Source organism: Pongo pygmaeus, chromosome 19 (assembly GCF_028885625.2).
Source record: "Pongo pygmaeus isolate AG05252 chromosome 19, NHGRI_mPonPyg2-v2.0_pri, whole genome shotgun sequence".
NCBI lineage: Eukaryota > Metazoa > Chordata > Mammalia > Primates > Hominidae > Pongo > Pongo pygmaeus.
The window spans coordinates 11,577,460-11,599,823 of NC_072392.2; the positions used below are offsets into that span (position 1 = coordinate 11,577,460).

The 22,364-nt window shown below is 44.1% G+C and overlaps 1 protein-coding gene across 1 annotated transcript in view; it reads left to right on the forward strand.

Annotated features, from left to right (window-relative positions):
• The window catches only part of DNAH9 (dynein axonemal heavy chain 9), a 379,881-nt gene that overhangs the window by 10,600 nt on the left and 346,917 nt on the right, over positions 1–22,364 (forward strand). The window contains exons 3-7 of the mRNA XM_054456248.2: positions 1,303–1,461; positions 2,547–2,677; positions 8,281–8,492; positions 10,443–10,676; positions 20,018–20,185. Coding sequence (XP_054312223.2) covers positions 1,303–1,461; positions 2,547–2,677; positions 8,281–8,492; positions 10,443–10,676; positions 20,018–20,185 — 904 coding nt within the window. The remainder of the gene's footprint in view (positions 1–1,302; positions 1,462–2,546; positions 2,678–8,280; positions 8,493–10,442; positions 10,677–20,017; positions 20,186–22,364) is intronic.

A 22,364-nucleotide genomic window follows, 5' to 3' on the forward strand; every position in this document is an offset into this window, starting at 1 on the left:
CTGTCTGCCACACCGTCAGGAGTTTCCCAATGTATTACCATCAACATTGTGTATTCAGGATCCATGATTTGATCCGAAGAATAAGTAACGCATGCAACAGATTATATGCGTGCAATGCATTATAAAATACAACAATGTACTTTATAATGAGTTTTTTCTATCAGAAGTAATTTCCTACATATACAATTTGAAGTAATTTCCCAGTTAATTGGAAAACTTATTGTGGTTTAATAAAGATATCCAATCTTCAAAATAAATAAATTCAAACTACCCCTTTTCTAGTCCCTTTATATTTTAACTTAGTAACATTCAGTGTGTGTTTATAATCATTGCTGAATTTATCTCTGTTTGTTCAAGTTTGATAATTTCCCAAAAGGCTGGATCATTTGGGGGGAATCGGTGTCTTCTTCCTTTAATACCTTGCACAATCACTTGTGCCATATCATTTCTCAGCAAATATAAATTTAACTTAATGAAGTGGAAGTGGGTTTCTGACATAAAAATGTGAACTGTATGTCCTCTTTCTTTGTCGTCGTGTCCTTGGTTCTTTGCACATATCATTTTTAGTTAAGACTGTGAAAATAATGACCAAAATGTATTTAAAAAATTTTAACCGCTTCCAAATATAGCTAAGTTACTTTCTTTAAAAGTTGTATGAGGGGAAAAGTTTGGGAATTCTATTCTTCACTGGAAAAATGAGGACCAAGTGAAATCGTGATGGTGATATTCAGGTGGCTGATTATCAGCCTTTGAAGGAGGAAATAAACTATTTCCTCTTGCTGCAGAGGTTAGAGCTAAGACCAAGAAGAGGAAATCACAGGGAGGTAGAAATGGTTCAGTATAGAGACAAACTTTCTCCTTGGGAGAGCCAACCTATTGAGAAATGTGCTGCTTTGTGAAGTCAAGAGCTTGCTGTCACTGGTAGGATTCAAGCAAGCATTGGGTGGTCATCTGAATATTTTCTGTCCAAGGTATTTGTGCATTGGCAGGACAACGTACTGGCATTCGAAGTTCTTAAACTAGTCTTCAGAATATTGATGAGCCCTGAATCTGTATGAAAAATGTACATACACACACATAAGCATTTTTTTTTTTTCTGGAGAGAGGATCTATAATTTTCATTGACTAGTCAACAGAGACTATTACCCAAAAAAGTTAAGAATGCATGGGCTAGATGGAATTTCTCACCTATTTTTTTAAATTTGGGATTCTGTCTTGGGGTACACCCAGGGTTATTTTCACGTTTCAGGGTTTTTGTTTTTGTTGTTATCATTGTTGTTGTTGTTGTTTTGTCTTTCACAGCTTGGATTCTATAGATAAGTCAGTCATCTATGCCATTGAGTCTGCAGTGATCAAATGGAGCTACCAAGTCCAGGTGGTACTCAAGAGAGAGTCTTCCCAGCCCCTCTTACAAGGGGAGAATCCCACCCCTAAGGTGGCGTTGGAGTTCTGGAAGAGCAGGTAGGCAAGAAGGCACATGCTAGAACTCTGGGGTGAAGATGTCTTATAGAGACTAAAGCTAGAGCTTTCCTGGGTTAAGCCACCATTGAGCCTGTTCTTCCCTATAGGTATTTCACATCATCGCTGGGGTAGACAGCTCTGTGTCATTGGGTCAATAGAGTTTTTTGATAGACTGGGAGATGCACACTTTCCCCCAGATTCTATAATCATTTTTCCTTTCCTGGGCTAACATCAGTATGTCTTCTCACGTTTTTTCAAAGGCTCTTTGGACTACATGTAAAATTAATGAACTCTCTTTAACATTTTTCTTGTAACTTTTCTGCTCCCTTCTCCTTGAACAGTTGAGGCCACATGCACACACCTTTTGTAAAGTTCTGAAGACATAGGAGTTTTGGGGAGTTGGCTGCAGAGCAGCCTTTCCTGTGTTCCGGCTCATCACTCGCAGGGCTGGAAAGTTCATCTTCCAGGGTGTTTGTCCAGAAAGGCTTCATTATTGCTCCTGCTCCTGCTTATTCCCCCTCCTCCTCCCCATTTCCTCACTCCTATTTATTATTGTGCTGATAAATCCTTTACTCAAAAGGAGACAGACAGATGTTAGAGGCAGATGTGCCTGTCCTGGCATGGAATGGAGATTATCGGTGTCACATGACCAGACATGCCTGTAGGGCTCCAGCCTTTTGTCTGTACCACCCTGCTGAGGTGCCCCATGCTCTTGCCTGGCTTCTGACCATTCTGCTGACCTACTGCAAGGCCCTTCTCTTAGCACCCTTGCTCCAATAATGCCTCTCTCACCCTGACTCAACCTTACTGCTAGAGCTAATGACCTCCAGCTGCCAAGCTTTTTGAGCCACCAGATGGTCACAGCAGTGTTTCCTGGCACTGCCCCTTTGAACCTGTGTTCCCAGCTCAGGCTTTTGCCCTCACTGTGCTGGGAACAGATGTCCAGGCTCTTCGGGCTGGAGCACAGCCTCTGTGGAAGCACCCTGAGGCAGGGCTCCTCTCTTTCTGTGTGACGATGGGTCATCACAGTGTGACTTGCATTTCCTGATGCTTACCTGGATTCACCCTTCTTCACGATATTGCAGGTATGAAGATCTGAAATACATTTATAATCAACTGAGAACAATAACGGTGAGGGGCATGGCCAAGCTCCTGGACAAGCTTCAGAGTAGCTACTTTCCAGCTTTCAAAGCCATGTACAGAGATGTTGTTGCAGGTGAGGACTAGCAAGTGTTTTGACAAATGTGTTTGACTCAACTTACCGTTGAATGATGCATTCACCTCTCTCTATCTGAATTCAGCAACTTCAAGTCCTTGTAAATTTCCGACCCGACACAAACTAGCATGGTGGCAAGAATACCACATCTAGATACACAAGAGCAGCTAAACAGAGCTATGCTGTTTGCAGTTCAACTGCTGTATGGCCTGGGCAAATTCACCTAGCCCCTCTGAGCTTTAGTATGTATGATGGTTATGGGGCATACACTTCTGCCTACTTTTCTAGGTCCATGTGAGATTATACAGGTGGAAGAACTTATTGACTGAACACAACAGTGTTCCTGGAACTGTCCCTTTGTGTCTTTCAAACACTGGGGCCAGGACATACAGTTCTGAGGTGGCCATTATGGAGCCTGTGTGACCAACTCCAGTGTGTTCATGTGAGTCCATCTGTCCTAACCAAGGACTACCCTTCTGGCAAGACAACCTGACCATGCCTTCCAGGACCTGGGATTATTGGCTGGGACCTCTCATTAACTAAGTGCTTGTACCTCCCTGGCATGCTGGGAACTCCTGGGTCTGGTCAAAGGTCTTTCTGGGCCCTGTCTTCAGAGTCTGGAAACTACTAAAAGAAAGTTCTTCCATCGGATCTGCCTACAGCTGCTGCTTTGCACTGTACAAATGCATGTTGTTATCTCTCACCTCTGGAATTCAGGTCCCTCCACCTTTGGCTCCTTGAGAAATCTCTATTTCATTTCTAGCTCCATTCTGCATTTTCTGTTCCTACTGTCAGATGGGACTGCAATTTCCTGGCCATTTGAGCACCAGACAAGATCCACTCTTATCAAAATTGCCAAGCCAGCAAAGTCTATGATTAGAAGTAGGTAAATTTTTTCAGGACTCCCTCTCCCTTCCTTGGTGCACTGTGCATCTTCTCCCTTTTTCCTATGAAATCTCCTCTTTGCTCTTCAGTGCTATAGGTCAAAATGTGCTTTTAAAGGTCTTTGTCATTTCACGTGGTCTAAGCTTAATCTAAGCAGTGATTTTCAAACATTTTACTTTGCCCAGAACTCTTTCTTTAAATACAATCTCCCATGTAAGCCCACTATATAAAACGAATCCAGGCATATTTGGTTTAGTAAAAAGGGCAGTGTCCTGTGCCCAGAGCCCATTGACTACTTCCCTGTCCCACCTTCCCTTTCTCATGGCATGGAGTTTGCAAACAACTTAGCTAAAGGAAGAAAAGTCCAGGTGTTACTTTCCAACATGAGCTACATCACAGAGCAGAACTGGCATAAGTTGTTAGTCTCTGAGGTCCTCCCTGACCCTGAATCCTCATTGCAGAGGCAGCTCTGCCAGCACGTTTGGCTGGCTTGGGACCAGTGTCTCTTGAGGCTCCAGTTTACTGCTTCACTGAGAGATTCTGTGTCCCCGAGGAGTCAACTTTTGTTCCCAGTTTACACTTCCAGTGGAAAGGTGTCCCCAGAAGTGGTGTGCGTATCCCTGCTGATGTCAGAAATGACTAGGGGAAAGTTTTTTTAAAAAATTGTTAAAGGGGCCGGGCGCGGTGGCTCACACCTGTGATCCCAGCACTTTGGGAGGCTGAGGCGGACAGATCATGAGGTCAGGAGATTGAGAACATCCTGGCTAACACGGTGAAACCCCATCTCTACTAAAAATACAAAAAATTAGCCAGGCCTGGTGGCACAGCACCTGTAGTCCCAGCTACTCAGGAGGCTGAGGCAGGAGAATCGCTTGAACCCAGGAAGCAGAGGTTGCAGTGAGTCAAGATAGCGCCACTGCACTCCAGCCTGGCAACAGAGCGAGACTCTGTCAAAAAAAAAAATGTGATAAAGGGTAATAGCCCTGGTTTTGGCAAGTGATACCAGCTTTCCATTTATGGTAGTGATTTAAAGTTTTCATGATGTCTAATTTAGTTAAGTTAAATTGGGAGTCAATGTAGAGAAAAATATTAAGTAAGCAATAGAGTGCTACAGATTGTACATATGTAGAACACATATAAAGGACATATGTGAATGCCTGAAATTTGGGGCTCTGAAAAAGATGTAGTAAAAATATATTATGAGTTTGTTATTTAGTGCCCCAAATATACTTTTCACATTAGTAGATCAATAGACTATAATTATTCATATGAATTAATAGTTATAAGATTCACTTCCCCAGGAGAGCTTCAAAAAGTTATTTGCAGTAGAGTATATGCCGGCAATGAATTTTTTTAAAAAAAGATACCATTACAATAGTGCCAGATAAACACTACTATAAAAAGAGAAATTCTTTAAATATGAAACTCAGTGTCAATGATGGAAGAAAATTTGATTAGAAGAGTTAGGTAGAGACTTGGTCAGAAAATTTGGCAGGATCTTCTAAGGTGTTGACTGATTTTCTCATTTCTAGCTGAATTTCAGAGCATCTGACTTTTTTTTTAATCCTAAATAGATATACTATGTGCATTATTCTTATTAGTCATGGTGAGGGTCGTTCATTGACCTACTGATGAACTGGAAAGAAGGAGAGGAAAAGAAATATTTCTGGATTGGTGGATATGAATTAGAAAACAGTGAGAAGAAAAAAAGGAGGTTAAAAGGATGGAGGAAAATATGCAGAAACACGATTGTATGAAGTAGTATTGACTGAGCAGTAAATAACCTTGGAAAACAGGAAAGCAACAGTCCCCTTGAGAAGGAAGAACAAGGGCAATAAAGACTAATTAGAGAGTTTTCTTTTCTTGCACAGGATTGGCATGGTACAACCTGGTTGCCAAGTTTCTGAGTCCATTTGTGCTGCTTTAACAGAATACCACAGCCTGGGTAATTTATAAAGAGCAGAAATTTATTTCTCATAGTTCTTGAGGCTGAGAAGTTCGAGATCAAGGCACTGACAGGTTGGGTGTCTGGTGAGGGCCTGGCCTCTGCTTCCAAGATGGCGCCTTGTTGCTGCATCCTCCAGAGGAGAGGAACTCTGTGTCCTTACCTGATAGACGGCGGAAGGGCAAGCCAGCCAAACTCTGTGTGAAGCCTCTTTGATGAGGGCCTCAATCCCATTCATGAAGGAGGAGCTCTCATGGCCTAATGGCCTCTTAAAGGCACCAGCTCTTAACACCATCACATTGGCTATTAAATTTCAACACCTGAATTTTGGAGGGGACACATTCACACAGCAACAATTAAGGATGTGTGTAGGTAGATACGTATGAGAAAGGAGGCACACAAAGAAGGGCTGTCTGGAGCCAGTGCACACTGGTTTGCTGTGGCTCGTGAAGGACTGCTGTATGCATTGTTTCAAACCTTGCACCCCCATTCTCCCAAGCAGCACTCAGCGAAGTCAAATTGGTAGCCTAGAAATGGACATGGTAGGAATACTGGGAATATTTACACCATAGAAATTGGCATATGCTACAAATAAACGTGTTTGTCCTCAAAGAGCCTGTTGTTAAAGACTTTCCAGCAAACCACTGGAGATCACTATGCACTTTGCTGTTTATATTTACATTCTTTAAAAAAGTATGAGCTCGGCTGGGCACGGTGGCTCCCACCTGCATCCCAGCAATTTGGGAGGCTGAGGCGGGCAGGTCACTTGAGGTCAGGAGTTCGAGACCAGCCTGGCCAACATGGTGAAACCCCGTCTCTACTCAAAATACAAAAATTAGCCAGACATGGTGGTGCATGTCTGTAATCCCAGCTACTAGGGAGGCTGAGGCAGGAGAATAGACTAAACCAAGGAGGCAGAGGTTGCAGTGAGCCAAGATCATACCACTGCACTCCAGCCTGGGTGACAGAGTGAGACTCCGAGCCCAGCTCTCTCTCTCTCTCTTCATATGCCTTGTCATCCAAGGGTATTGCATCCTGGGTTGGATGGCCAACCCTTTTCTCAAGTATTGTGCTCTTAAAAATCAAGGCAATGCTAATTAGTATAATTAAAAGAGATTGTGATTTTAAAAAAGATTTCAAAACAGGGTATCATAAAGAAAAAGCTCCTATAGCATGATAGTCTCAGCCTCTTTTCTCTCAGCACTTATGGGAGCAAGAGCATGCGCTCATTAGAATGACTGTTGGATTCTGAAATCCCCCACCCAAACACAGCGGTTCTAATACTCACCATCAGCTCCTCCACTTGAGAATCCCTGCCCTAATCAATTTACTGTGACATCTGACTTTGCAAAAAATTCAGTTCACATACTGCTTTCCACAACCTCATTTGGGATATAAAGTACAGACATACACATCAACATATTTTTGTGTATGGTGAGCCTCCATGAAGCCAAGGGTTCAATGTAATAAACTCTGGGTCGTCTTCCTTTTCCTTAGCTGGACAGGATTGGTTGTTTCATGGGAGGGCCCTAGGAAAGTTATTCGGACCTTAATTTCTTCACTTATAAAGTACTAAAGTATAAAGTACTAAAGCTGGCTTGCAGGGCTTTCTGTGAGATGGTAAATATCTCACAGATAGTAAGTAGAACAATTCCCGGCATATTGAAACTGCTTGCTAAATAGTGTATATTTTGAGTTCCCTTTAGGATGAATGCAGAGTTTCATCCACATACTGTAACCTAAGACCACATGCTGTCATATGATACCACCTGATTATCTGCCCAGGACAGAACCAGCCTTTGTAAACTCGCCCTTCCAGTTTAGTTTGTCCAATGCCCTTTTGCATTCCCTCTAAGTTGCTATGCAGATATTAGCATTCAGTGCTGCTGGATTTCCTAGTTTCCCATGTCAGTCACCACAAGATGACTGGTTAAAGGCCCCTTTCTTTCCTTGGTTGTATTCAGAGGAGATGGTAAGAGATTTTCCTGGCTTTGAAAACTAGCAGAACCTTGCCATAACCCATCTATGTTATGTCTCTGTGCTCTGTGACTTTTTTTTTAATTATACTTTAAGTCCTAGGGTACATGTGCACAACGTGCAGCTTTGTTTCATATGTATACATGTGCTCACTCATAGGTGGAAATTAAACAATGAGTACACTTGGACACAGGGTGGGGAACATCACATACCTGTGACTTCTTTATAAGTGCTCAGCAAGATTCTTTATTAGTGAATATTCATCAGAGCCACCACCATTTATCAAACACCTGCATTGGTCCAAGCACTGTGCTAGTTGTTTATAAAGATTCCTATTGAACTACCTTCAGCCTTCACAAGGACCCTTTAAACTGATTACAGCTCCGCCTATTTTTGAGGCTCAGAGAGGTTACACGTACCCAAAGTCATACAATTGCCAAGCGTCTAGGCCAGCATTTGAAGGAAAGTCTTTCTGATTCTAAAACTTGTATTGTCTCAGAGATAGCAGCAAAGCAATTGGCAAATATTTACTACCCACCAAGCACCAGATGGAGGCTGGGAGGGCCAGGGAAAAGTCCATTTAGAGGAGTGTTACGAGAGAACTCTTCAGATCATTATCCTAGTTGTTCAGGGCTCTCCAGTTTCCATATTTCCTCATAAGAGCTAGGAAGTTTTCTGGAACCAGCCTTCTCTCTGCTTGTTGCTTTGCAGATCTTTTACTTCCCAGGGACTAGGGCTCCACCAGGTGGGTATTAGGCTCCAGATGGGAATGCTGACCATCTCCAATTCCTTCCAGCTCTAGCAGAGGCACAGGACATCCATGTGCACCTGATACCGCTCCAGCACCACCTGGAAACTCTGGAGAATGCAGAATTTCCAGAGGTGAAGCCCCGGCTGCGGCCCCTGCTCCACGTGGTCTGTCTGATTTGGGCCACGTGCAAGTCCTACCGCTCCCCGGGGAGGCTGACTGTGCTGCTCCAGGAGATTTGCAACCTTCTCATCCAGCAGGTGGGCTGCCCCGGGACGCCCAGCAACTGCTCCCTGGGGGCTGGTTGGCATCTAGGCACAGGAGAGAAGAGACAAGTGTCCTTTCTTCTGGGTGGAGAAATAATTATGTTCCAAAGAGTTCTTACACTTGAATTACAGTATTTTACTCTCAGAAGCCAATAATTTACAAAGACATTTTCAGTAATATTAGAACACCTGAGCCATGCTGTCTTCCTTTCCCCTCTGCCTAAGAGGCGATAAGTAGGGGTGGTGAATTTCAACCTCCTTAATGACCTATGAAGAAGGACTAACTGGTTATGAGTCAGCAGCAAAGCCTAAGCAGTAAAGAGTGCAGCCTCTGATGTCAGGTAGAGTCAGGCGATGCTGTACCAATCCCTGGCTTTGCCACTTGGCAGCCAGCATACCACTTGTGTGCCAGGACAAGTCACTTCCTGTTCTGTGCCTCACTCTCCTCCTCTGTACAATGGTGAAAACAAGAAGCCATATCTCTTTTTGGGTTGCTGGGTGATTTGAGGCTTCCATGTGATAATGCATGTGCCCTGCACATGGTAAGAACCTGGTACCCATAAGCTATTGAGAAGCAGCTTCTTAGATTATGCACTTCATGCTCCTCCTTCTTAGAGACCCTTGTAGCACCAACCAGGGCAGCGTAAACCTTGAGGAGTTTATCTTAAAAAAGAACTAGAGGGCCGGGCGCAGTGGCTTATGCCTGTAATCCCAGCATTTTGGGAGGCTGAGGCGGGCAGATCACGAAGTCAGGAGATCGAGACCATCCTGGCCAACATGGTGAAACGCTATCTCTACTAAAAATACAAAAATCAGCTGGGCGTGGTGGTGCACGCCTGTAGTCCCAGCTACTTGGGAGGCTGAGGCAGGAGAATTGCTTGAACCCGGGAGGCAGAAGTTGCAGTGAGCGAAGATCGTGCCACTGCACTCCAGCTTGGCAACAGAGCGAGACTCCATCTCAAAAAAAAAAAAAAAAAAAAAAGAACTAGAGGGCTTAAGGAGGTTTGGGTGATATCTCCAAACCAGTTTCCTTTTCTTCTAAGGAGCTGTGTCTCTGAGAAAATAACAGACAAGCTTAATAAGTAACTAAGAATAACTAACATCGATGGGGTACATTGCAGGCTGCAAAATACTGTTACATTCATGATTTCCATCGATCATCAGATAAACCCTGCAAGGTGGGCAGGGAAGGTCTTATTATTTATTATATTATTTAAAGATGTGGGCTACTGTTCAAGGAGGTTAACTGACTTGCCCAAAGACACCCAAACCAGGGCCCCAACCCAGGCTGTTTGACTCCTCCTAGGCTAGTGCCTTTCCATTACTCCATGTTTATCAGCCAGAACTCTTTTGGTTGAAAGTGTAAGAAAACCCAAACCCAAAGTAGGAGCAAAAAAAGAAAACATATTGGCTCATGTACCTTGAAAGTCCAAGGTAAGGCTGGCTTCAGCCTGGACTTGCAATGTGGCCTTAGATGATGTCAGCCAGACCCAGGGACCCACCCTGTTGTGGTGAAGGTGGCTGTCCCTACAGCTCCAGCTTTTCAGTTTTCCATGTGTAAGCCTCTTTGAGACAGAAAAATAATTATGGTCCAAATAATTCTTGCACTCAAATTACTTTACTATTGAAAGCCAATAAGTCACAAAAGAATACCTGGGAAAGGGCACCTGCACCAGCCCCAGCTAGCTCAACAAAGTCTCATTGTGTTTCCTTGTCTCTGGCTACTTGCCCATTCCTGAGCCAATCACTGTAGCTTCAGTGACTAAGACTATTTGGCCAAAACCCAGGTCGCAGTCCACATGTGGAATGGAGAGCGAGGTCAGATGTTTCCTCTATTATCCTCATGAAAAATATTACTTGGGCAATGATTCAGTTCAGAGTTGGTGTTGCAAAGTTACAGGATGTCTGCACCTGCTCAGTGATACTAATCTGTTTGTATACTAGGCCTCTAATTATCTCAGCCCAGAAGACCTGCTGAGAAGTGAGGTAGAAGAAAGTCAGAGAAAACTGCAAGTGGTCTCAGACACTTTGAGCTTCTTCAAGCAAGAGTTTCAGGACAGAAGGGAGAATCTCCACACTTACTTCAAAGAGAACCAGGAAGTCAAGGAATGGGATTTCCAGTCTTCTTTGGTCTTTGTGCGATTGGATGGCTTCCTGGGACGACTGCACGTGGTGGAGGTGAGTGCACTCCTCACCTCAGGCTTCCAGCCCCAGACAGAAAGAAGCAGTCCAGGGGTCCAAAAAGTAGAATAGGAAAATGCACAACACAACCTCATAGCCAACCCTCTATCAGCTGGAATAATCCATAATAAAGGTTCAATTGGCCAGTCACAGTGGCTCATGCCTGTAATCCCACTAGTACTTTGGGAGGCCAAGGCGGGTGGATTGCTTGAGCCCAGGAGTTTAAAACCAGCCAGGTCAACATGGCAAAACACCTTCTCTACAAAAAATATGACAACAACAACAAAACAGCCAGGTGTGGTGTGCACCTGTAGTCCCAGCTACTCAGGAGGCTGAGGTGGGAGGATGGCTTGAGCCTGGGAGGCAGAGGTTGCAGTGAGCCGAAATTGTGCCACTGCCCTCCAGCCTAGGCGACAGGAGCCAGACCTTGTCTCAAAAACACAAACAAGGGCCAGGAGCGGTGGCTCATGCCTGTAATCCCAGCACTTTGGGAGGCAGAGGTGGGTGGATCATGAGGTCAGGAGTTTGAGACCAGTCTGGTCAACATGGCGAAATCTCGTCTCTACTGAAAATACAAAAATTAGCCAGGTGTGGTGGCACATGCCTGTAATCCCAACTACTCGGGAGGCCGAGGCAGAGAATTTCTTGAACCCGGAAGGCAGAGGTTTCAGTGAGCCACAATCGCACCATTGCACTCCAGCCTGGGTGACAGAACGAGACTCTGTCTCAAAAAAAAAAAAAAAAAGAAGTTTTAATAAATAGTTGTCATTTGGATTGATCATCACATCACATAATAGTGGTTATAGTAGAAGTTTAGGAAATCCTGATCATAGACTCATTTAGGAAGAAGGCCCAAGGAATCAATGAACTAATTCAATTGGTTTGTTGCCCATAGCCTTTGAACTTGGTTTCAAATAAACTCTGCCTAGAAAGACTGACACTGAGCAAACCTTGGTTGGGCTAGCCATTCCCACAAAGCTGGCTGCTTGGAACTTCTCCTCCTCCACTCCTCAATCTCCAAGGCAGCTCCCCAAAGTCCAAAACGAATGAGTCCCTGTGCAAAAGAAACATGACTTTTGCTCAAAGTTATGTCTTTCCCTCAATTATTTAAAAATAAATATGGATTTTAGTTGAAGTACTAGGGTGAGAAGACATGATACTATTTCTTTGGATTGTTTCAATTATCAAAACTTAATATGTTTAACAGGTCTCTCAACATTTTACAGCTACGTGTTTGCTGATTGGACTTGGAAGGGAGGGTAATGGGCCTAATAAAATGAAATACAGACTTAAACGGATTTGAGAAATTCAGAGTTGAGTTTAAGATTAAGACAAGAGGCCGGGCACGGTGGCTTACCCCTGTAATCCCAGCCCTTTGTGAGGCCGAGGCAGGCAAATCACGAGGTCAGGAGTTCATGATCAGCCTGGCCAACATGGTGAAACCCCGTCTCTACTAAAAATACAGAAATTAGCCGGGCATGGTGGTGGGCACCTGTAGTCCCAGCTGCTCGGGAGGCTGAGGCAGGAGAATCGTTTGAACTCAGGAGGTGGAGGTTGCAGTGAGCTGAGATTGCGCCACTGCACTCCAGCCTGGGCAACAGGGCGAGACTCCATCAAAAAAAAAAAAAAGACAAGAGCCAGAGGGACAGGGAAGGAATGAAAATCATATTCCCAGCTGTCTTGAGCAGGTTTGGAGGGAAGAGAGATAGGCTGGGAGGAAGCCGTGATGAACAGAGCAAACCATTGGAGGACAAGGGCAGGAGAACGTAAGATTGGATCTGTTATCATTTCAAAAAGTATTGGTTCAGCATAACCATGTGCCAGGCACGGTGCTAGGAACTGAGATACAAAGATGACTGAAATGTGGTTTTCCTATAAGAGGCTGGTGGACCTGTAGCCACTGCAGGAGAAGGAAGACAGACTAAAGGAGGAGATCCAGGAGGAAAGACACAGAATCAGGAAAGTGGGATATACTGACTGCCATCATAAAAGTGAGATTGGGCTGGGCGCAGTGGCTCACACCTGTAATCCCAGCACTTTAGGAGGCCGAGGCAGGTGGATCACAAGGTCAGGAGTTCGAGACAAGCCTGACCAACATGGTAAAACCCCGTCTCTACTAAAAATACAAAAAAAAAAAAAAAAAAAATTAGCCTGGAGTGGTAACGTGCACCTGTAGTCTCACCTACTCAGGAGGCTGAGGCAGGAGAATCACTTGAACCTGGGAGGCAGAGCTTGCAGTGAGCTGAGATGGCGCCACTGCACTCCAGCCTGGGGACAGAGCGAGACTCCATCTCAAAAAAAAAAAAAAAAAGTGAGATTGATGTGTTACTGGGAGCAAGAAAGAGGGGTCTCTAGCCCAGGAGGACTTTGACAAAAAGTGGGAATGGAAGAGAGAATCAGTTGTGAAACTGGAGTGGGAATTTGCCAGGGAAAACAAAGATGGGAAGGGCATAAAGAGAGAAAATGCGTGAGAGAGAAAGCCAAAAGCTACATCTTACGAAAGGCTCACCTTAAACCCTTCATCAGGATCACAGAAACTAAAAATAATTGATTAGCTTTATCCTAAATGCCTCTTTTTCCCTCAGCCATTTCCATCACGGTTGATGTACAGCCCTTCACTCCTCCTGCACTCTGTATTCCTCTCATATCCACCACCAATTCCTTTGCTGCTGTGAGAGGTGAGGGACACTCCAGCCCCAACCCATGCCTGGCCTGGGCTGACCACGAAGAACGAATTTCCATCACTGCCTTGCAGCGGCCATGTTCGCAGGTGCTCCAGCCCTGCAGATGGCCCTGGGAATGGTAGCAGAGCATGACTCTGAAATGACTGCCTGGACAGGGCCCCCAGGCCCTGTGCACACATGCTAATGATTTGACTTTGCATATAGACAGCTATTCTAACATCAGGGCACCTAATCTGCAGGGTATATTCAGTAAATATAAGCAGTGATGGCCACCAGCCTCCCTAGTCATTACTCTCACAATAAGTACTTTCTCAGGCTGCTGCTGCTTTCTGAATCAAGGGCACAGGTGCAAAAAAAGCAGTTGCCCCCATTTAATTAGAGGATGACATGAGTGTCACCAAGCTCCCTGCCTTGCTGCCTCTCCTTCTCTTGCGTGTCGTTCTGTCCTTGGTTCTGGTTAGCTGCTTCGCTCCTGTGCCCAGCTGCTCCTTTTCTTTTCTTTTCTTTTCTTTTTTTTTTTTTTTTTTTTTTTGAGATGGAGTTTCGCTCCTATTGCCCAGGCTGGAGTGCAGTGGCACCATCTCGGCTCACCACAACCTCTGCCTCCCAGGTTCAAACGATTCTCCTGCCTCAGCCTCCCAAGTAGCTGGGATTACAGGCATGCACCACCATGCCTGGCTAATTTTTGTATTTTTAGTAAAGACAGGGTCTTTCCATGTTGGTCAGGCTAGTCTTGAACTCCCGACCTCAGGAGATCCGCCCGCCTCAGCCTCCCAAAGTGCTGGGATTACAGGCGTGAGCCACCGCGCCCGGCCAGCATTTCTTTTCTTGACTGTGTTTCCCTCTCTTTCCCTTTGTCTAATTCTTCCTCCTCTTTTTACTTGGTCCCTCTTTCACTTTGTTCTCCTTTTCTATTTTCTAACTTCCCTGACCTCTTTGTTTGCCCTGAATTTCCATGTTTTTTCATCTTCCCACGGCTACTCCTTCCCCCCTTTCCTCATATTTCCTCCCCTCTTTTATTTTTAATCTCCCAAATGTCTGCTTAGATGCATCGCCCTTGCCCTTTGCCATGTTCCTCCTCCCCCAGCTCTTGCCTCCTGAGTCTGTGCAGTGGAACACAGGACTATCGACTGTCCTCTGGCATATTTCATGTAGCCCTTTAGTTAACATTCTGTGTATCTCTGTGATCGATGCCTGATTGAAATGGGATTAATCTGCTCCTCTCCAGTAAGAATTATCATGAACTTAGCCTTATTCATCTTCTATTCTAATACAATCTATGGCCACTGAGATGATGATAGCTGCCATTAATAAATACATGAAACACCAATGTGTGTATCTCTCTGCATGCTCTCGTCAAGGGTTAGAGTGTGAAGGGCTGGTTTTTAATCCCCACAATTCTCCAGATTTCCTTTCTCTGATGTGAGTTGCTTTTTTATTCTTTCACTCTTTTTGCACAAGAGAATTTTGTTGTGCAGATCCACTCTTCCTCTCTGGGTGCCTGCTAAATGCTAGAGGTGGGGCTGGCTTGGAAGAAGGGGTATACATTGCCCAGTATTTTTCGGTGTCTACAGTAAGCAGAGTAATTGCATTTTCAGGATACCACCATTCTCCTCTGCCTTCTTATCACAACCATGATACAACTAATCTCTTAGAGATTTAACCCTTGTGGAGGGAAGAACGAGGAATAGAAAACTAAAAAATTAACATGTTTCAAGAACCTATCCCATGCCAGAGCCTGTATCCTTGCAATCATCTTAAGAACTGGGGCTGGGTGCAGTGGCTCACGCCTGTAATCCCAACACTTTGGGAGGCCGAGGTGGGGGGATCACCTGAGGTCAGGAGTTTGAGACAAGCCTGGCCAACATGGTGAAACCCCATCTCTTCTAAAAATACAAAAATTAGCCAGGCATGGTGGCATACCCCTGTAATCCCAGCCACCCAGGAGGCTGAGGCAGGAGATTCGCTGGAACCTGGGAGGCAGAGGATGTAGTGAGCTGAGATAGTGCCACTGCACTCTAGCCTGAGTGACAGAGCAAGACTCCATCTCAAAAAAAAAAAAAAAAGAAAGAAAGAAAAGAACTGAGTATCAGTATCTTTTCTTTAACAAATGAGCATAACTAAATCTGATACATAAATGAACTCACCCATAGTTACACAGGTTGGAGAGATGTAGCTGAGATTTGTACCCAGGGGGACAGCTGGTTCCAAGTACTGTGTTTGCACCAAACTTGGATATCTTATAGGGAATTTTAAAGGTCTGTTTCCCTCCTTCCCTCCTTTTCTCCCTTCCTTCCTTCTTTCTTTCCTCCCACTTTCCTGCTTTGAGGACCCCAAACTGGTTTTGTGGTTTTATTCTGCCCTTATACACTCTGTCCTACTTTTGTACACTCAATTTTTACCATACGATTTCTAGGTCTTTATATCAAAGTAAGTTACTCAGATACAATTATAATTCCCATTTCATGAAAGGATCTTATTTGACTTTATGACTTACTAAGAAAATCCCAGAAGTATATAAAATATTTGCAATTTGAACGAACCATCAAAGTTCAAAGAGAAAAAGAGTTGTTGGGTTGCCTCTTGATTCCTTCTTTCATCCTGCCTTCCTGCTTGATGCATCAGTGCACACACACACACACCGAGTTCATTTTTGCATCATAAGAGTTGTAGATTCTGCAGATCCCCTGTTTGAGTTTCTGCCTGCAGCCTCTTCCCTCCAAACAATGCAGTAAGCACCTTGGAGAGAACTCTCATTTCCTTTATTATAAAACTGCTGTAAAGCTGTGATTCATTTGGAGACAAAATGATTTCCTGCTGAGGCTTTATGCGAAGTGATTAGCAGGTAGATAGGTAATAAGCTGACCTAATATCCACACTGCGTTTCCTTTTGCTCTTTCTACCATCTCCAGCCACTCTGCAGCCTTCTTTCATTCTGAGCCTAATTGGGTGTCTTCCCTTTTAGCCCAGCTTGAATATGTGGTCACATAGGAGACCATTAGCCACATAAGGTCGGTGGCGGTCGAAAGGTAAAGAAAACAGTCTTTTTCCAAATGACCTTTTGAGATTTTCATCTATGAATGTCTGCTTTGTGCTCTCCCTTAATGAATTCCCAAGGTTCTTCTTTTAAGATGGGCAGTGCGGCCTCTCCTTTGAGAAAGGGGTTGCTGTTGGCAAGTCTTGCTATTACCCCTGGTTTTGATTCTTCATCTCAGGGGCCAGAGCACATATTGAATCCTCCCCGCATCCCCGCCACCTGCCACCACCATTAAGTGCTGCATGGTTTTTTCTTAAGAATAGAACCTGATCAGTCCAGTAAGCAGCCTGGGACCCCAGTGTTCCTTGTTTTGTCTTGAAAGAAGCACCCAAATGTCCCCTCTGTACCCCATTACACATATAATATCCATTAACCCAATCTAATGACATCAGAGTGATCACGGTTAATTATAGTGGCTGTCTTTTAGTGAAGTCCTACAGGGAACTTTCCATAAACTTGGTAACCCCACGGCAACTTAAGTGTTATTGTTCCCATCTACAGGTTAGGAAAGTGAAGCTTAGAAAAGTTAGGTGTCTTGCTTTAAGCCACATAGCTAGTAAATGATGGAACCAGAGTTGCATAAACTCAGGGTTTTGTTTTGTTTTGTTTTGGCCCTAGATCCTAGGCTCTTTCCACAATGTCATATGTTGTGTCTCTGAAGTGGATATTTCAGCCTATGTATAACATGATGAATTTCGTGTTTAGTACTGTGATGAATAAAAATAGATATTTAAAAAATATCATTTAAACCCTTATTGATTTAAATTGCCTTTTATCTGTTTTGTGAGAACTTTTAAATAAACAATGGAAAGAGCTTACATTTACATAATTTAAGAATCAAATTATTTTGATTCTTAAATCAAAGATTTAAGGCTAATCAAAGATATAGCCATGGTCAATGCCATAAATCTGGTGTCTATAGTTGTAAGACAGTTTCCCAGCTGCTTCAGAAATCTTTTCTGCTATGCCTCCAACATCAAACTTATTGAAACCCATTCAGCGATGGAGAGCTCCCTCCCTCTCTTCATAGCCCATTCTACAGCATTAGATGGTTGTGTTTTATTAAGTGAAACCACAGGAAATGGCCATTTTTCAGGTTGAAATAATCCCATATCAGCAATGTAATAAGTTCAACCTGTATGGTGAGGTCATATCTGCTTCTTTGTCTCGTTCACTCATTTGCCTTCATTCTGCCCTCACTGTAGCACCAGGGAAGGTTCCCCCTTGCACTTGACCAGGGTCCTATGTACATTGAAATGTCCTTTCTTATAATTCTCTTCTCTTGTCTATTTTTTTTTCACCAACTGTTCTTCAGAGGTTAAGGTTCCTAGCTCCTCTATCACCTTGTTGCTTTTTTTTTCTGGAAGTATTATAGGCAAGTCAAAGAACAAAGAGCATACATTCCTTCACTCAACAAATATGTGTTCAGGGTCAGGGACTCTTCCAGGCACTGGAAATACCGAGGTACCTTTGGTGAATTTACAACTTACTGGACAGAAAATAAGCAAATAGTATAATATAGTGCCAAATAATATAATTCCAGAGTGTGATAAGCGCTCTGAATAAGCAGAAGAAGGGGATAGAGAGTCTGGGAAAAAGCTGGATGGGTGGATCTCTTTCCACAGAAGGGTGAGGAAAGGCCTAAGACCTTGAGTTGAGCCCCAGATAAATCTGTTGTCCGCCATGTGTGTGTTAAGTTACATAAAATGATGTAAGTATCCATCTCTTTAAGTGACCAGACTTTCTCCAAAAGTAGAATAGTTAAATAAATATTTCGCTAATATCTAGGATAAATTGAATATGAAACACCTTCCTGTCACCTCCCTAGAACACGCTTTAAGTATTCTTAAGAAATAAAATAGTCTAACAAAATTATCATCTGGGTTTCTGATGTAATCAAACATATCACAATGCATCTACCTTTTAAAATGGTTAGGAAGTATTTCCTAGAAATTGAAATTGACATCCACAGAATTATGAAGAATGAGTACCAAGGTTGCATTTCACAGCACAAGTATGACTCTCCCTATAAAACCAATTACAACTAAGCACTTTATGAGAGACTTGAATTACTACTGAAGTCAATTTCATTTCCATAAAATTCATTTCGGTCTTCTTCCCAGTATATCAAGTTGAATCTATTTTTGAAGAAAGACTGCCACTTTTCCCACCATTAGTGGCAAAAGTCCCTCCCTGGTTTTGGCATCTGTCTTCCCTGCCTTGGCTGGTGTCTTCCCTCTTCTCTCCCCTCCCACTTCAGCTGCTTGCCACCAGCCATGCCCAAACATAGCTGAGCAAAAAGGCTTGTTATGTGGCTGCCCAAATCTGCGTGGGTACCCTCCTGGCCAAGCGGGGAAAGTCAGCCATTGTCCTCACTTCCCAGCGCCTCTGTCACTGCTGCTGGAGTTGGTGTGTCCCAGCAGGAGAAAGGAGCCAGGCAGCCTGTGCTAGCCTGATGGGTCACCCATGGCAGTGGCCATGGGCAGTGAGATTTCCCGCAGTGGTACCAGGACCTGCTGGATTTTACAGCATCGGTGTCATGGTGCACCCCTTAAACCTCCAGAGCAGAGGATCCCTCCCACAGTCCACACCAAATGTTGGCCAAAATGACACAAAGGGAACTTTTACCGTCCTCTTTCCTTCCTAAGGAACATGCACACAAATTGGAAGTCATGACAAGAACCATATCTTGGTTTGGAGGTTTTGTGATTTTTAGGTACTCACAAGAGATAAATTCAATCTGTCCTGCTAGACGTGCTCAGGAGGAAGCTCCAATCCTATCAGAGGTGAGGCAGCTTCCGTGGACTCAGGAGGGGCTCCTCCCCAAGGCTTCTGGGTTGTGCCGTCCACCTGTCATTGGATCTCAAGCACACCTGGGACACTGCCACATCAATAACAGCGATGATACTGTGTGTGCAGACCTGGCCTAAATCCCAGGCTTGAGTTAACTGACTTAGCACTCAGCATCATGCTACAAGGTGTTGTTATTATTCTGCAGCAGATGAAGAAGCGCAGCACAGAGCTGGTAAATAACTACTCACCACCACCCGGCTGGCAGCAGGGTGTAACATCCTGTGCACGCCCAGCAAGGGCGCCCTGCAGGAGATGTCTTTGCTTGGCAGACAAGTTGCAAAGAAGGCCGGTGTCACCCTCTGGGCATGTCTTCAGGACTATTTTGCAGTTCTGTTTTTCCATCAACATCCCTTAGGATTGCTGTCATTCTAGAACTGGATAACATGATCCATTTGAAATGAACTATTTTAGAGAAATCAGCGATAAAGCTACCAATTATATATTATTTTATTATTATTACATTTAATTATTTGTTAAAGACCGCAAAGACATAGAGAGGTGGAAGCATACATTTCCCTTATTTATGTATGTATATATTTATTTTGGTTTGCGTGAATTTTATTTGACTGTACTTTCTCTTTGCTTTGTTATCGAGTTTAACCAAGAGTTATTTTTACCAGCCCAATCTAATAATAAGGTTACGAAACTAATCAGGCTCCACAATTTCCTAAGCAACCACCGCCCCCGTGGTTTCCAACTTTTCTCGTCCACTGTTGTTATGATGATGATGATGATTTTAACTCTTTTGTGAATTGTCCCCATAGGGTCTTCTGAAGACAGCCCTGGATTTCCACAGACTGGGAAAGGTGGAGTTCAGCGGCATCAGAGGGAATGCCCTGAGTCAGCAGGTCCAGCAAGTGCATGAGGAATTTCAAGAGATGTACAGGCTTTTCTCAGGATCCTCCTCCGACTGCCTGTACCTCCAAAGCACGGTAGGGTTGGGAAGGGCTGAATCGCCAGCTCCGCCTCTGTCCCAGATGCCTCTCACCTGTAGGGTCTAGGTATTTACTTGCATTTTCCCTGTGTATTTCCTTTGGCTCTGTGGTCCCAGTGGTTTTGCTAATTATCCTTTGTGTTAGGAGAAATTATTATTCCTTGTGCCAAGAGAAAGATTCTAATTATTCTTTGTGTTGGGAGAAAGATCAAGGAGGCCTCTTCCAACTGTTAACTGCTCCAGACTAATGACACCAGGGTTTCAGAGATGCTGAGGTGGGTATGACGTGACAGTGGAGGCTGCGGCCACCCTGTGGCTTCATAAGTTTTAAGCTCAGTGAAAGAAGCCAGACACAGAAAGACAAATGTTGCATGGTCTCACCTATACGAGGCATCTGAAATAGTCAAAGTCATAGAAGCAGAGTGGAATGGTGGCTGCCAGGGGCTGGGAGAGAGGGAAATGGGGAGGTGGTGGTCAAAGAGTATAAAGTTTCAGTTATGCATGATAAATAATTTCTGGAGCTCTAATGTACAACATGGTGAAGACGGTTAACAATACTGTATTGCGGGCCAGGTGCGGTGGCTCATGCCTGTAATCCCAACACTTTGGGAGGACAAGGCGGGCAGATCATGAGGTCAAGAGATTGAGACCATCCTGGCCAACATGGTGAAACCCCATCTCTGCTAAAAATACAGAAAGTAGCCAGGCGTGATGGCGGGCGCCTGTAGTCCCAGCTACTCAGGAGGCTGAGGCAGGAGAATCACTTGAACCCGGGAGACGGAGGTTGCAGTGAGCCGAGATCACGCCACTGTGCTCCAGCCTGGCGATAGAGGGAGACTCTGTCTCAAAGAAACAAACAAACAAACAAAAAACTGTATTGCTTTGCTCTCTCACTCATAAGTGGGAGTTGAACAATGAGAACACATGGACACAGGGAGGGAAATAACACACACTGGGACCTGTCAGGGGTTGGGGGACACGGGGAGGGAGAGCATTAGGACAAATACCTGATGCATGCGGGGCTTAAAACCTAGATGACGGGTTGATAGTTGTGGCAAACCACCATGGCACATGTATACCTGTGTAACAAACCTGCACGTTCTGCACATGTATCCCAGAACTTACAGTAAAATAATTTTAAAAAAAGAAAAACTGTATTGCGTACTTGAAATTCGCTAAAAGGGTAGATCCTAAGTGTTCTCACCATGCACACAAAAAGCAAATGGTAACTGTGTGAGGTGATGAATATGTTAATTAGCTTGACTGTGGTGATCTTTTCACAGTGTATACATGTATCAAAACATCAAGTTGTATACCTTACATGTATACAATTTTTATTTGTCAATTATAACTTAATAAAACTGAGGGGGAAAAAAGTTTTAAGCTTCTGGCAAAAACTGCTAAGGGAAGAATAGGCACACCTGGACAGAATTTTATTAGTGACTTGGGGAGGTGTAAGTGAAGCCACAGCCTGGGTTTTCTGATCTGAACCTGGTTCCTAACAGAACACATAGGATAAGGAAAGGGCCAGAGAAGCATTTTCCAGGACAGGAACAAAGAGCCCGCGTCTCACCTGTAGCCCCAGGAAAGCCTCGACCTGTAATTCCACACGCATGGGAGAAAAAAAGAAGAAAAAGGGCCAGTATGAAAACAGAGAACGGAATTCTCAGAAAAAGGAATGGCAGAATTACTGGAGAAGGAATTTTAAGAGTGTGTGCGGGAAAACGAGAAAGAAATTAGGGCAGCAGTCTGCTCCGAGCACCTTCAGACATCCAGGGGAATCTTAGTTGGCCAGACCCAGGAAGATACTACCTTCTAAGAATTCTATTAGTCAAAAGTAGACCCAAAAAAGGTGGACTGTAGACCATCCTGGCTAACACAGTGAAACCCCGTCTCTATTAAAAATACAAAAAATTAGCTGGGCGTGGTGGTGCATGCTTGTAATCCCAGCTACTTGGGAGGCTGAGGCAGGAGAACTGCTTGAACCCGGGAGGCAGAGGTTGCAGTGAGCCAAGATCGTGCCACTGCACTCCAGCCTGGGTGACAGAGCGAGGAGCGAGACTCTGTCTCCAAAACAAAACAAAACAAAACAAAAACAAAAACAAAACAAAAAAAATGTGGACCGCAAAGCAGGCTATATACAATGTATTTGCTACCCTATAATACAATAAAACAAA